The sequence below is a fragment of the Gambusia affinis genome, linkage group LG02 (assembly GCF_019740435.1).
Source record: "Gambusia affinis linkage group LG02, SWU_Gaff_1.0, whole genome shotgun sequence".
Taxonomy (NCBI): Eukaryota; Metazoa; Chordata; class Actinopteri; order Cyprinodontiformes; family Poeciliidae; genus Gambusia; species Gambusia affinis.
In genome coordinates, this window is record NC_057869.1 from 10,842,620 (window position 1) to 10,858,803 (window position 16,184).

Sequence of the window (16,184 nt, forward strand, 5' to 3'; positions counted from 1 at the left end):
ATTGAATTTATTATGTTTTTGGTCACAGCTGAAAAAAAGATAAGATTTTTAAATTGCAAGATTCACACCTACAGGAAGGAGAGGCAAAGTGGTTTGTGCAGATCAGATTAGTTTGTCAAAAATAAAAATAAAACAATAAATGAAAACATGTTTATGTTCTTTGTGTGGAGTACCTACACTGCACACAATAAAAAAATACAAAAGTAAAACAGTCTGTGCTCACACAAACTCTGGCTTTAACCTTCACCCCTGTCCTCCTCTCTCCCATCAGACATTTTTGGGTTGATTGTGCGCTTGTATCTCTGTACTGGAATCATGCTGTTATTTTATACGTTGTTCCCTTTTTAGTTATCCACATTGTGCAATTGACAGCAGAAGTGTTGTTACATTGGACAGCTGAAAATTGATATCCCTGGCCATTTCTTTGTGTCCCAGGCAATATGTTACCTTTTCAGGGACTTATCAAACTGATGGATGGGAGGGGGGCACATCTCTTGTGGCCCCTGCTTTAATCAACAACAGAGTTACAACACACACAGACACAAAACACACACATCAACCGTTCGAGCATTAAAATAGGATACGGTTTGTGGGTTCGAGGCAAAAAAGTTTGTAAAAATAAGACAAGTTTGAAGATGCCTATACAATTCATTAAATTCATCCAGATTTTTAGGAAGAAAAAATATCTCGTTGAATTGAATGCTTAATATTCAGTTTCATTTCAAAATATTGTTTGACTTTCTGTGTTTTTTTTTTTGTTTTTTTGTCAAGTGTCAAGCCTGGCCAGGCGCACACAGAAGCATTCAGTTTTTTTCAAAGAAAATTGAATTTAATTTCCAGAAAAACGTCAATCATGGAGCTAATTTAAAAAATGTCCCTTGTCTGGCTGTAACTGATTAAGCAGATTCTCCAACAGCATATAATTTGTTACGTTATTTAAGTTTGATATTAAATATGCATAAGGGTTAGGAATTGATGAAAAAGCCCAACATTACTTATTCCACTTTAGGGTTAAATTGATCTTCTAATTTAACTGACATGGTCCAACTGGTTGGATATAATTAATGTTTTGGAATGGTTCAGCAAAACACCTGATGAACATTTTTTGGAGGGAATTCCAGACTAGGTGGATGGAAAAGAGGTCCTTCAGCATCATAGACACACAAATGTCTGGAGGCCAGATGGCTTTATAAATGGTGCTACATCTGGTCAGCAAATAGGAGCAGAGTTTGATTGCTGTACGGAAGTGGAAGTTGTTTTTAGGAACTGGTTATTGACACCTAATACTTTAGTCAAATTTGATAATCTGTTTGTGTTGCTTTATTGTCTTTTGAGAGTTCACAATGTGATTTCCTATAGGAAACAAACTTGTTAGTTTTATAAAAAATATCTGCATCACTTCTCTTTTTCTCTTTTAAATCTCTAGAAAACAAAGAAAATCAGAGGCTATTAAAATCCTCTGATTTAAATATAAAAGAAAACAGGACATTGATATCACCCAGGAAAAGCCTTATTAGTGCATCCAACAGTAAACTACGCTTTACTTTTTGTAGTTTTGATTCTTTGAATTTATATGTCTGTAAAATTCAGTGTATGAACAGACTAACTCTGTTTTAATGACTCTGGGAGGTGTTTATCATTGAAGGGGAGACAGCAATCTGTTGTTGGTTTTGTCCAAAAGAAAACCCTATAGGACAAAGGACACACACTCGCACACATATAGATGATGATGCTCTGTAAATTGTCCTTCACACAGCTCTCCCTGCATATTGACTGTACGTCCTTTTTCTCAAGCTGACGTTATTGTCAAATTGTTTCTCAAACGGGACACAATTGAAAAGGAGGACAGTTGTTCAATGGCTCGAGTTTTACCATTGATTCCCAATAGGGGCCCTCTATTCATCTGTCGGCTTGAGGAGCGGAGAAAAACTCTGCTCCCTGCTTGCCCCACCACCACTGCTCCGTTTAGAAGCGACTACGTTAATCTGCACACACAATCACAGGTGGATACTTACATGTGTGCATGTACACACACATCTTCCTTCATTTAAATATTGCTCCCATCCCAGAGCGTTCTGGTACTTGATACAGCATGATCCCCCACAAATCAATGGGAGCCAAGGAGACAACACACATACACACACACACAGTAAAATCTGTCTCTGTATAGCCCACAGGCAGATGGTATCTGCTTTAGACGCTTGTTATTCTCAACAACTCTGATATGGAGATCATTAGCAGACAAAAAGCACTAAGGCACGTTAAGGCACCTGAAGCGCACAGATGAGATAAAACTTTACTGATCACAATATTTATGAAGCACTGTGTGTGTGGAATTTTTATTTTACACCATTATATTGTTTTTAATATGAGAGTACAACTGAAAGACAAAATATATGGAGATGATTTTCCTAACTATAAGTCAATGTCTTCTGTTTTGTCTTAAATATTAAGAGAATCAAAGCGATAAAAGATCACATGCAAGGATTGCCTTTTGCTAAGTAAGATATAAAAAAAAGCAATCTTCTTGTTAATTTATGAAAACAACCATAGATAATAGTCAAATTCAAAACGAACTTTATAAAAGTTGTTCAGTTTTGCTCAAAGCTAAGCATGTAATAATCAAACTCTTCATATGCTTGTACGGTGCTACCATGGTTAAGTTGCTGTGTACAAGTCTGGAGAAACACTGAAAGATTACAACCATTACATTTTCAGCCAAAAAGGAGTGACGGGCCCTCAAGAGGTAGGAGTTTGTCCTGTGACTGGTAGGTTGCTAGTTCAAACCCCTGCTACCTCTGTCTCCGTGTCCGTGGGGAAGACATTTCAATTGCACAATGGCAACTTCTGTGAACACATTAATGGACTTTTCTAAACTGTCAACTCAAACCAGCACTGGTTATGGTAAGGAAAAAAAACATTACCAGAAACTATTCTGAACTGTCCTATAAAATGGAAGAGTTTTTCTTCAGTTACTAGTGGTGTAAAATTGTTAAGATGGAGTTAAGACATTATTCAAAGACAATTCAGTTTAAAATAAATATGAACAGATTATTTTCAGGAGGAACAGGAATTTATTGGGTGGCATTAGGAGACTGTATAGTTATAAATTAATGTAAGAGGTCCTGGTTAATGTTGTTTTATGAATGTGTGGTATTGTGTATATGTATTTAGAAAGTTATGTTTATTGACCAATTATATTAATAAATATTATTAAACATAGCAACTAGTACTAGAAAGCTTCAAAGTTAAATATAGACTTCCTTGTGAATATAAGTCTGATAGCTTAATCTACATCACTTGCATTTTCAAAACACTCTGACAGAAACCTGACATATTTACTCATTTGTCTGCAATAAATTGTATTTCAGTTTCTGTGGTTTTACAAATTTAATGGCTCCAGAATTTAGAGCAAGTGGGAGCACTTTTTTAAAGCAGCTGGAGGAATGGTTTAATCTTTTTTAATGGCAGGTCGGACATTTTTTAATTTGTAGCTTCTCTGTCAGTCTTAATTCTTAAAACTTCATGATTCTTTTTGTTGAAATGAGTACTGGTTATTTTACTGAAGTCATTTGACAAACAACATTTTTAGGTGCATAAATTTGTGAGTTTCTCTTACTAAATTTGGTCATGAGCTTCAAGCTCCCTTCACTTGGACAGGAATTGTCTTAAAGAGGATTAAACATTAAGCCTGAAAATATATTATGGTCACTCAGGTCAAAATTAATATTTTAAATGGGTTTCAGACAAAATGTGGTTTGTGTACTGCAGTTTCTTCAGAAGAAAAGTTAACGTAGAAATAACATGATGGCTAAACTTACGGGAGTAGTTATGACCAAGAAGAATATAGTATTTTCTTCTTTGCCCTTTTTAAAGCAATAGTTTGCATTAATTTTATGTGAGAAAGAGGTAAAGTGACACACAAAGAATACAGCAGCACATAGCAGGCCAGCACTGTATGCGGGTATATGTTTGTATTTGTAGAGAAAACCTAAGTTGCTCTGTGTTGCTACATCCACTCCATCTGTTTGTGTGTGTGTGTAAGACAGAAGGAGAAAGAGAGAGAAAGAGAGGGGAAAGAAGGTAGTGTCTGAGGGAGCATGCAGTGCTAGATTGATGTGTACCGCCGGCATGGCCGTTTCTACTGAGAACGGCCACACTCCTCTGCCTAATGATGCCACATCCATCCTGGAGCGCAGAGTGCTGCACAGTTAAGTGTGTTGCATGTGTGTGTGTGTGTGTGTGTGTGTGTGTGTGTGTGTGTGCCCACAAGGCGTCTATCCTGAGGGCTACAACACAGCACCTTCCACAGCCTCTGATCACCTTTTATTTGGCACTACTATGCTTGTGTGTCTATAATTGTGTATGGGTTTGAGAGTGAAGGCTCCTGCCTGACCATGAATATTAAATATAGATACCCTTGTCAGTGAATTACATCCTCTGATCCAGCATCCTCTTCTTAGGGAGGACAGGTGAGGAGGGAGAAGTCATGGGAGGTGAAGAAGGGAGAGATAAAGTGAAGCAAAGAGTGAGTGAAAGAGAAAGAGTTGAAGGTAGCAAAGTAGAGGAGTTATGAGTGGGGGAGTGAAAAGACAGGGAGGAGAGGCAGAGGAAAATGAAAGAAGGAGGAAGAGGCATAATTAAAAGTTTTAAGAGGAATAAAGCAAGAAGAGATGATGTGAACAGGTCTTAGATTTCTCTGGATCTTTAAGCCGTCAGCCCCCAAAATAATATATATTCATCTCATATTTAGAGAAATATTTGATATTTCTCTAAATATTTAAATAACTTAAATAACTTTAAGTTATTTAAAAAACTTAAAGTTTTTTAAATAACTTTAAGTTTAAACAAACAGCTAAATTACTCAAGCTTGCTGCAGGTTAACAGTCTGCGTCAACTTGTTCTGTGGTATTTTAGTGAGGAAAAGGAAAATATAAAGGGTAAATGTTTGTTTTGTGCAAATTTTTGAAGATATCTCAAACTATTAAGGAAATAATAACCAAGAAAAAATTTTGAAAATGGCAAAAAGGAGCTTCAGGAACCAGCAGGAAGACTAACTGATATAAATAAAGTGTCTTTCATTTTTAAATTTTTATTACTGAGCTGTTTGGTAAGCGTTTTCTCAATCTCCTATGCACACATCTATGTTTACAGCTATAAGTAATTAATTATTGATTGTGATCATCACCGATTAGTGATCACTCATGGCAAAAAGCTTGTTACAGAGGAATTTTGTCCTTGGAAGCAACCGTTTGCCAACTAGCATTTACACCCAAAATAACGGAATTGACGGAAGCAGCCTTTTCAAAACACCATCACATTCTGCTGTCCATTGTGCCACCCAACTTCATCTTGGACGTCTACACAGATTTACCAGCTCTGTAGCATTATGCTAATATAGCCGTGAGATGAAAAGGGTGATGACATCGAGTTTAATATTAGAAAAGAAGAATAACGGAGAAAAAAAGCAGTGGGGCCACTAGAAGGTACAGAACAGCAGGGAGGGAAGAAGGTGGAGAAAATCTGCAGAAAGAGGGATGACAAAGGGGACTAAGGGGTTTAGGGATGTATGGATGGTGGGAAGAGGTGCCAGCTGATTGATTGTGCTGAGTGTTAGAGACTTGTGGAAAGAGGGATGACGAGAGGGGGAAAGGGAAAAGAAAACAGAGGTTTGAATCTATCACTGCTAGGGAGGAAGTGACAGGAAGAAGCCAGCAAGCGAAGGGATGTATAGAAGATCAGAGAGGAGGTGAAATCATTCGGCAAACAAATGTGCTGAAGTGAAAAAGTTCAACAGACAAGAAACAGACAGGAACAGTGTAGATGAAGAAAGACATCAGCAGATGTAAAGATTCATTAGATGAAGACATCCAAAAGTGAGAAGTGATTGAGCAATGACGGGCGAAGGAAAAACAATGGAGTGAACGGCAGCAGCTTTGACCCGTCATCTGTCTGTAATAAAGGAGAGAAGGGAGGAAGAGAGGAAAGGAGGAGTGACAGTTTTATTTTCCTAGCCAGGCGTTCATTCCCATATTCCCAGGCAAGCTCGCACCTGATGGAAAGATGGCAGAAAATCAATAGTCCATGTGCGTAATGGAGTAATGACTCTGAGTGTATGTGTATGTGTTGATAATGATAAGTGTGTGTGTGTGTGTGTGTGTCTGTCCGATCCCTAAGCAATCACACACAGCTTAAGCCAGTCCCATGGGGTGGGGGCCACTTTAACTAACAACTTCATTATGGCCGCCACACTCATACACCATCTCTCTCACACACACTGTTGATCATCAAGTGAAGACTTTTCACAGATATCAATCAGGTATAAAACCTGACAATGTCATTTATCATGTTTGAGCTTACTTTGAAATTGATTCATTTATATTTGGTGTAAAAGTTTCCAATAAACTCCCATGTAGTATGGACTTAATTGAGTATTATTGCTGAAAAGAAATTGAATTTAAAGGCCAAACACTTCAAAATTTTTAGACAATAACATTTTTTTTAGACATTTTTAGCCAGAAATCTGAGCTAAAACATGGATGATGACGTAGCACATGAAAAGACACTGAAAGGAAATCTCTAGCAGAAAACAGATCAGAATATTTACATTGTTAATTAAAAAATATTGCTTAATTTGTCAAACATATGCACTGCCTTCCTGGCGACAGGAAACGGATAAAGTAGCACTTTTGAGCCATATATGGATTGTCTATTAAAATACAGTTGAGATACATGCAAGTAAGGATTAACATTCTCTATTGGAAACTCTTTTAACACCAGGATTATGAACCAAATATAATATCTGACTTAAAAGAACAAGATAAAGATGATGGAGGAGGGAACAACACAACTCATGTCACCGTCAGGACAGATAGCAAGAGTGAACGACCGGACCACAGAGGCGCCAGCAGCTGCTTGTGAGCGGTTTATCAGGTAAGAAAACAGTTCTCACGTTTTGTGTGCTCTGTCAGGACAAAATCTCTGCTGATGGCATCAGAGACAGTCTCTTTAGAATAATGTGTTGAGTAGCGTTGGGCCATGCATTTGGTAGCTCTGCTTTCAGAGTAAAAAATATATATGTATTCTCTTCTCTTCACTCTCTTATTTTGGCTTTTTTTTTTGTATATGCCCAAATAATATACAAAAAATACAATATAATTATGGCATTACAGAGGCCCTGTTCAGCCCTCGCAGCAACGTCAGTATTGAGTCATCAGATTTCAAGTGTCCTGCTCTGAATGCATCATTCAGACCTGGTATCTGTTCTTGCCACATGGATCTTGATCTCACTAACACAGAGAGGAAAATGCTAGGAGATTTTCTTATGGGCGATTCCTTCTGACATATTTTTATACATATAAATTGTCATTATGCAGCAGCAGGATGTTTATGAAAACTTGTTCTATCAATTCTGAAGGCCTGGACAGATCACAGAAACACAAAAATCTATGGGAAGCCATGCAGCTCAAAGAAACAACACACAAAAAAAGAGAATACACTATTGGAAGTAAGTTAATAAAATTAACAAATATTATAGGACTCATGTTGTGTTTAGGGCAGCAGAGATTGCCTGTCACTGTTGTTGACAGCTGAATGAATGTAATGTAGCAACACTTTCCACAAGTAGAGAAAAGTGGCTATCTAGAGACTTGTAAAACCAGGAATTTTTTTGTTTGTTATTATAATGCAGTATGTATTGATGCAGTATGTATTACTTTTTTATGCTTTTACATTTTTTTTATTATTTTGGTCTTGAAAATTAATAAAAATATTATGAACTCTAAGCCTGAAAACAATCAAAAGAATAAAGTTGTAAAAATTATGATTTATACCATTTAGGACAACTATTAAAACAACTTGTGTCTTTGAATAAGCCAAATTTATTTACATGGTGTGCTTTTGCCTGTTTATCTGCACAACTCTCAAAGTGTTTCCAGCACCTGCCAAGTTATGCCAGGGCTGTGAAAACATCTCCTGCACTGGGAATGCTCAAGCCCTGGCACATTCCCACACACACACATGCAAAGATGCACCTCAATCAACCAATTAGGTCATCAAGGGGATCTCTCATCACAAAGACAGGCCAACTGCCATGCCCAAATGATGGGGTATTCTTCCTGACTCCAACTCAAGAAACATACCGCCCCATGGAAACACACACAACTCAAACACACACCCTGCCCCCCAACTCATTACAGGTCCACTGATCAAAAAGAATGATGCTCGGTTTAACTATCTACCAGAGGAGGATGGTGGGAAAAGAGGAATTTGGACAAAGGGTTGCTCATTGCAGCTCAGCGTCGGCACAGACCAGCAGCTCACGGCAGCAGCCCCCTCTGTTTACTAGCGGCTAATTAATTCGCCACATATGCTGAGAACATCTGTCGCTAGTGACCTGCCGGGAGTGCAGAGGACGCACTGCTGCGACAGCCCGCTTCCCCCCAACTCTCATTAGCACACACACATGTACAGTAACATACACACAAAGAGAATCAGACACATGCATGACACATGGACGACTGTTCACTCATAAGTGGAGAGAAACGCATACCTTTGCACGTCAACACTGAACTGGACATCTGCTGAAGCCCACACAAGCTTTGATCCACCTTTATATCTTAAACTGTATAATATTTGCATTTATAAATAGTTTACACCGTGCAACCATTAAAATTTCAGTGACTTGTGAAATTATCCAAATATTAGTAACACCTTTTTTCCTTTTTTTTTTTTTTACCTAGTATGTCCTTCATGCTGCACTGTGTCAAAGTTAAACTTGGTGAAATAAAAAAGCGAAGCACTGTGAAAGTGCAAACCGCAGAACCAGCAGAAAAACTCCCACTAGCCAATCAGATTCATTAACCTCCACCATCCCAAAATCCCTCAGGGGGGACTAACAGAGACAAAGACAAACTCTCTTCCCCTTGTGTCCTGTGTCTCCCCTTTTTTCTGCCACTTTTCCTCCTCCAGGACCCAGTTACACAGATTCAAACATCCCTCCCTCAAACAACGTTCCAACATTCAGGTTTCAACAGAGGAATGACCGTCAGAAGCGCAATTAACAGGGTTTCTCTCAGCTTTGGCTACAAATTAAAGACAAAAAAAAAAAAAATAACCTTTTAGAGCAATTAAATTATTGAAAGATTTTCGTGTTCACTGTTTGATACGGCACATATACGTACGTTATGATTACCTCATTAATATCATTTCCAAAATCAAAGTTTTAAAAACCTGTTTGGTAAAATTAATTAATCTTTAAACCTTCATCAATCTTTTTAATCTTACTTATTCTTTTATTGAAAAAACAAAAACACACAACGTTATAATCCGATCCCGAGTCTTCCACAGATTGTATTAATATATATATATATACACATATATATACATAATAAACCACAGAACAAATTAGGAATAAATCTAATATTCAGTTCTTGCAACACTTCAATTCATTTGAAGTTTGTTTTTTAATGTCACCACATCTCTTTATTCTCCTTTTTTCTTACCATTTGCATGGAATGATTATTTTCTGTCCTCTGAATGACAACCTAATCTGATAAAACTAAATGTTCAAAAGCCTAGTGGTGAGTGTCACCACAATTCAACTGTCAAACAGATTCAACAGTCATGGTGACATTGCAACCATCTCTGCTAATCTTCAGAGTAATCACAGAATTCTCGTGACATTCATCTCATCATAAAGTCTCTAAAGCAACCAGTTGACCACTCACTCAGTGCTATTATTATGCCATAACTCAGCTAAATGACCAGCGAACAAGTCAACAAGTCACCCACTCGCTGAAGCATCAGACTGCGTATCTAGTCAGTCAAGCAGCCACCCAGCCAGTGAGCCCCCCACCTGTCCCTGCTAATTTGGTGAGGAATCAATTAAGGCTGTGTTTGCTGAGTTCTCCTTGCCTTCAGCTCATCTGCTCCTCTCTAATGCAATTGTCCTGTGTGCTGCGTGCAGAGCGGCATAATAAAGTGATAAGGCTAATCAGGTTGGCTGCTCCTCTTCTCTCCCCATACGCACACTACACTTATTCTATTAGATGTGTAATGAGATTCTGCACTCCATCAACACGGTGCTGTTTTGTGTGCGTCGAAAAGCGTGCATTTCTAGGTTTGTGTGTATGCGTGAGTACAACAGTCTGCGTGTGTGAGAATGTGTTTGGGCAAGGGAGAGCTTATGCTCTTGCAGAGGAAATTTGCTCCATTTACATTCTATCATTAGCTTGAAACAAATGTGCCCTTGAGCTTAGTGCCCCTGTCTCTGTCGGCTGCAAACACTTTACTTTGGCAGACGATCATAGTATCATGCACACACATACAGACACTCTTCAGAAAGAGACTTGAGCATACAATCAAAGACATTCATGCGCAAACACTCACTTAAACATAACTAACAACACTACGCATTGCTCAAATGGACAGTTAATGTCACACATGCCGCGGAGATAATCAGGTTAGGAATCATCGTACTTTTCATAATGTAATACACACGCACGCACACACATCTCAGCAACCAACTAGACAAGCAAAGATAGTGATGGTTGAGTAGATGTAGAGGACACAGGGCTCTATGATGTGTAGAACAGTTCTGGTCAATGGGGCAGATAATGAGTTGCCATAAACAGCAGCAGTCTTGCAATGTCCAGCTCAGCTCATTACCATGGCTAGCATATGTAATCAGTGTGTTGCTGGGGCGTGTCTTAATGTACTCCGCTATTCCTCAAAGACAGACCTGGGCCCATGGGGTGGGTCATGAGAAGGTAAGAATGGATCAGTGGATCAACCCCCGGAAACATTTGTGATTAGTATTCACCAATTGTTAAGTCTTCTCAGTGTCTAATGATGCAATTTAGACTGAGAAACCACGCAAGAACAAAATGCCATCATATGCAAATGCTGAGAGATGCACAGATACAGCAGTCATACATTGGCCAGTAATGAGCTCGTTGATTACATGTGGACTTTGTCCTGAAATTTGGAAGGATTATCTATATTTTAAGTTCATCTTCCAAACAATAAACAATAAAAATAATAAAAAATGAACACTTAATTCACTGAATTGGTCATATTATAATTATATTTTTACATAAATATTTAGAAGGTTGATTTTTTTTCCTCTTTTTATATAGTGTACATCGGTCACATAAGACAAAAATTATAAGTAAATATTTCTATAGTATCAGAGTGTTATTGTGATGTGCACGGACTTCAAACCATGATACCTACATCTATGTGCTTTGCAGATGAGTTTTTTTTTTTTCTACAAAGTGTTTAACTTCCAAACTCTGTGCTTGTGCTACAATTACCACAAGCACAATTTTGCTAATTGTGCTTGTGCTACAATTAGCACAATTGCTACAATGTGCTACAATTGTAGCATTCAATAGTTTGCCTCAGTTTTTTAGTAAAACTGAGGCAAACTATTGTATGCCTTTTGACTTTTTTGGAGGAAAAAAGTTTATTTGAGCATCTTGCAACCAGTTCTTGGGGGAAACTCATTTGGCCAACTTTTGCCTGTTTCTTTTCATGTAGACTATTCCAAACAGGTGAATGGCTGATTTTGAAATCTTCTAAGATCTCTTTAGAGTAAATCTTTTACAGAACTCAGGAGCTGTGAAAGCCTTTCTTCAAACTAAATGTCCTTCAGAATTATAACAAATAATGCTGAGTAGTGATAGGAAGATTACTAGTCATTGTATATGCGTGATACAAATGTATTGGTAAGGCAGCTTTAAATTTCAGTTATTTATAAGAAAAATTCTAATTACACCGGATTTTACCTCATTGTATAGATTAAATTCGATATTAACGTATTAATGCACAAAATAATAAATTAAAAAAACAATTGTCCAAAACGTGCTTCCTGTGGACCAAAGCAGTGTGCGATTTAATTGGTCCGCCAACCTCCAGAAGAAGATGAAGCTGTACCACTAGGCGCGCTTACATGACCGCAACAACTGACAAACATGGCGGAGCAAGGAACCGATACATTCACCGCAATGATGCAAATCGAAAGTTTGGAAAACACTACGGATTTCAGAAGAGAAAGGGATGGCTTGATAAAGCAAATGCGATTTGCAAAATGTGCCACGCTTCTGTCAAGTACAATGGAAGCACGACTAACCTTGAAAGGCAACATGGAATCAGTATCGGGACGCCTATCAGTTCGCCGTCTTCAGAGGCACGTCGTTCTTCTTCCTTCATCTCCACACGTGGTAAGGCTAGCATTTTGCCCTTTTTCAGCAGGAAATTGGCTACTAACTCCACTTGTGCAAAAGCCATACCAGATGTTTTATATCTATTTTATGTTACGTCCCGAAATTACGCGCATGCGCACAGTGCTGAAGGGCAAAAAATAAATAAATAAAAAATGTCGCGGTAAAATAATTCCGCGACATTTTTAATAAGTGAAACCCAGAGATGTAGGTTTTACTAATTCAGGGCAGTGCGCCACGGCATAATGAAAAATATTACTGAAAAACGATTTTAGAATAATTCAGAACTACTCCTATCCTCTTTTACTCACGTGTGTCGACTATGCTACGCGTACACTCGTTGCCATAGCAACTGACAACAACGCTACAATCTATGAACCGGACCGGTACTCTACAATCAAGATTTTAAAAAAACACTCAAACATTACACGCACACACAGATTTTGTGACCTATAAAGAACGTTTAAAATAACAATTAATTAATAAATGATTGAATTTTGAATTGCTTCATTTTTAGGAATGAAAAGAATATTTATAAAAACATATTTTTCAGTGAGTTCATTTAAATCGAGATGCATAGTGATGAGGACGTGAATCTAATTAAATCTCTGGTTGATGAAGAAAAAACTAAGATGTTTCAGATTGTAGCTTGTGAATCCAGATGTGTATCATATCAGATAGAGAACAGAGATCCCCATACCTAATGTTGACAAAATATGCAGATGATATGCTTGTCTGGGATTGCGTTCATTTTAAACAGTAATTAATATGTTGGTGCCCTTATTTGTTCTTCAGCAGAAATGACTTTTTAAAACATATTTTCTTGTCTTTTACTTTAGTTTCAATCTAGTTAAAATATTTGAGATCTTTACAATTGTTTAAATTGATATTGAATACCCAGATGCTCCCATAACTGTATATTATGATGTCCTTTCTTAAAAAGATGTATACATATGGAACATATGGAACCTAATATGTAAAGGTTCCATATTAGAAAAGTGCATTTTGTTTTGCTGTGAATGCAATATAAAGGCTTATTGTGATTAGTCTGTATTTTAAACTAGGCTCTGGCTAAAATATAATTTGATCCTCAAAGCATCATGGTACCAATGGCCATATTCTACAATCTGAAAAATTGTTTAAAGGTTTTTATTTTCCTTTTGCTTCATTTGCATTAAACAGTGGGAAAACAAAACAACAGAGGGAATAAAGTACGTGGGTACTTTGGAGGCCAGAAAGCTGCCACCAAGACGTAATTAGAAAACATGCAGGGACTCGTGCACACATACAAACACAATATCAAGCTGTGCACATCCTCATTAACTTCATCAGTATGATAAAACACGATTCTCTCTCATCCCACCCAAGATTCCATAAAGAGGAGATAGTATTTCAAGCTGCAGACACCAAATCTCTAATTATAACCTTATTTGAAGAAAACAAGGGAGCACTTAATAAGCAAATGAAAGTGATAATAAATCGAAATATGGATTGGACCTAACAGAGTAGATTATACGGGTGAACCCCTGCCGTGAGTGCGAGACAAAGTAAGAGGCAAGTGAGAGAGAGTTATTAATAATATGACAAAATGAGTAAATTACAAGGCTAAATACTCAAAGCTGTAATTATGTCTCTCTTTAAATAGGCCAAGATGAGTGGATGTGGGGATGATCGGATTGGAAGAAGTTAACTGCTTTTCTAATTACTCCTCTCTCATATTTGCTCACATTCATGATGTAGTCCCTCAGCCTGCATCTGTTTTAGTTTTCACTGTTCATAGCGGCTAAGTTTTCTGTCAAGTACTTTCAACAAAGAATAAGTACAGAACAAAACTATATTAGCAAATGCAAACATCTCACCTCAAAATACAAAGATCCTTGTTGATAATTATTGCTGCTAAAGGTGTCGCCACAAAATGTTAAATTAAGAATAACATATTGATCCAGGCCATCTTTATGTTATATATGAAACATTCAACTAAATCGTTTAGATTTGAAGAAGCAAGATCTGATTTGTGTTGAATGTTGTATAAGTAATAACAGATACCTTCATTGATTATTTTTCAATGTATATCAGAGATAGTTGATTTTGTTTACTGTTGAAAGCCGTAAGTATATATTTCAAATATTGGGATGGGGGGTATCTCAGTTTTTCCACAGACAGCAAACAAAGAACATGCTACACAATATAAACCAATATGTGCGTTATTGTATTTAATGTTTGAAGTATTTTCTTATCGTGAGCAGCATTTGGCTTTAAAAAATGTATTCATGCTGACAAAATAATGAATGAAACCACGAAGCAGCACAACAGTGATCATTAATAAATAACAAAAGCATTTTCATTGTCACGGTATTGAATTGTAGTTAGATCAAAGATGCAGGCGGAAATATTTTATGAGACTTTAATAAAAACTGACACAAAAGTTTAATTAGAGGCAGTTATGGAGGGAAACAGAACAAAGACACAGCCAAGAAACTAGAAGATAGCATGAACACGAGGAACTATGACAGAAAGACGGGAACAAACGAAAGAAACTAGCAGTGTTTGCAAGAGAATGAGGAGTTAAAGTACCTGGGAGATTGATTATTGACAAAAGACATGGTTTATTGGGAACATGATGCAACTGTGAGGGGAAACCAGTCAGGCAGCCTGAGGGAAGGAGAGTTATGATCATGAGCTGAGGAGAATATAAACATTAATTAAGGAAAAACAAAAATGTAAAGAAAAGCTAAAATAAACTAAGCAGTGCATATTCAACAATACAAACAGAAACAATCCAAGACAGGTCAGCGTGTGAGTAATGGGGAAATTTAAAGTAGGATTAAATTGTTAAATAATATCCAGAGTGTTGAAGAAGTCATGGATCTCTGCTTAGTCCTACATCTGCAAACATACCACATCAATCTGTTCACCCAAACTGACAGAAAATGAGAGCAATAATCAGAGAACCATGCGAACTCTGGAGGAGCAGCGCTGATCCACAGCTTGGAGTTTGTTGGCAAGACAGATATTATCAACCCTGGCTTTTGATGAGGAGAACGAGAAGAAAGGGGCTGTTTGTGATTTTACAACGTATTTCATATTCGTAAACTTTTCCATTGGAGCATTATCCTTGTTTAGCAAATACAAATATAAATCTGCAGTGGGTGGATATTTGGGTTTGGAAAGATATTAATCATTTTGGGACCTGTTGAAGGCCAGTCGTATTTTCTGATATTTTTTACAGATTCAATCTGTACAGGTGTATAGTTGCTATAAAGTCAGACATTAAAATCATGTATCATCATTTAAAAATGTTTTAACCCATGCAGCTGTCATTAGTATTAAAAGTTATAAAATTTTCTACACTTACTATAATCTATAGTAAGTATATGAATTTCTGACACAGTTTTGCTAACCTACTGTCCCAGGCATCATTGAGGTGCCCCTCTTCCTCTTTGTCTATCACGATAACTCAGTTCCTTCATTTTCTTTCAGTAACCTTTCTTTACCCCCCTCTCCAGCCCACCCTAACACACACACACACACGCACACACACACACCCTATCTTCTGTCTAGTTCTCCACCATTCCCAAATCTCTTTAGGTTTGTCTTGCGCTACAGGATATGAAATTGACTTGTAAAGAGGAGACAAGTATTCACAGAGGATTTTACCATTCAAGGTTGATTTCATTTTATTTGCTATCAGGGCTGTCTGTCTCTTTGCATGTTAAAGATATGAGGTGGGTGTGCATACACACCCATGTATGTGTGTTACGAGGAGCTTTGTATCTGCCACTCAAGCAGCTGTACAGATGTCATGCAATCTCACTTTCTTTGCATGGTTATATTTGACATATGCTTAACAGGGTCCATGGGGATTTCTTGGAGCATTGTGCACTTAGGTAGTTGTGTGTGTGAGTTTGTGACCCTGAGCTCCGGTGCCGATCTAGTAAAGTTGTCTGTGAATGACAGCTT

At 37.5% G+C, this 16,184-nt stretch overlaps 1 protein-coding gene across 2 annotated transcripts in view; it reads right to left on the minus strand.

Annotated features, from left to right (window-relative positions):
• greb1 (growth regulating estrogen receptor binding 1) overlaps positions 1–12,218 on the minus strand; it is a 62,071-nt gene extending 49,853 nt beyond the window's left edge. For both annotated transcript variants that reach the window (XM_044135522.1, XM_044135523.1), the window contains exon 1: positions 12,134–12,218. In XM_044135522.1, coding sequence (XP_043991457.1) covers positions 12,134–12,213 — 80 coding nt within the window. In that variant the 5' untranslated portion in view covers positions 12,214–12,218. The remainder of the gene's footprint in view (positions 1–12,133) is intronic.
• Positions 12,219–16,184: the final 3,966 nt, after the last annotated feature.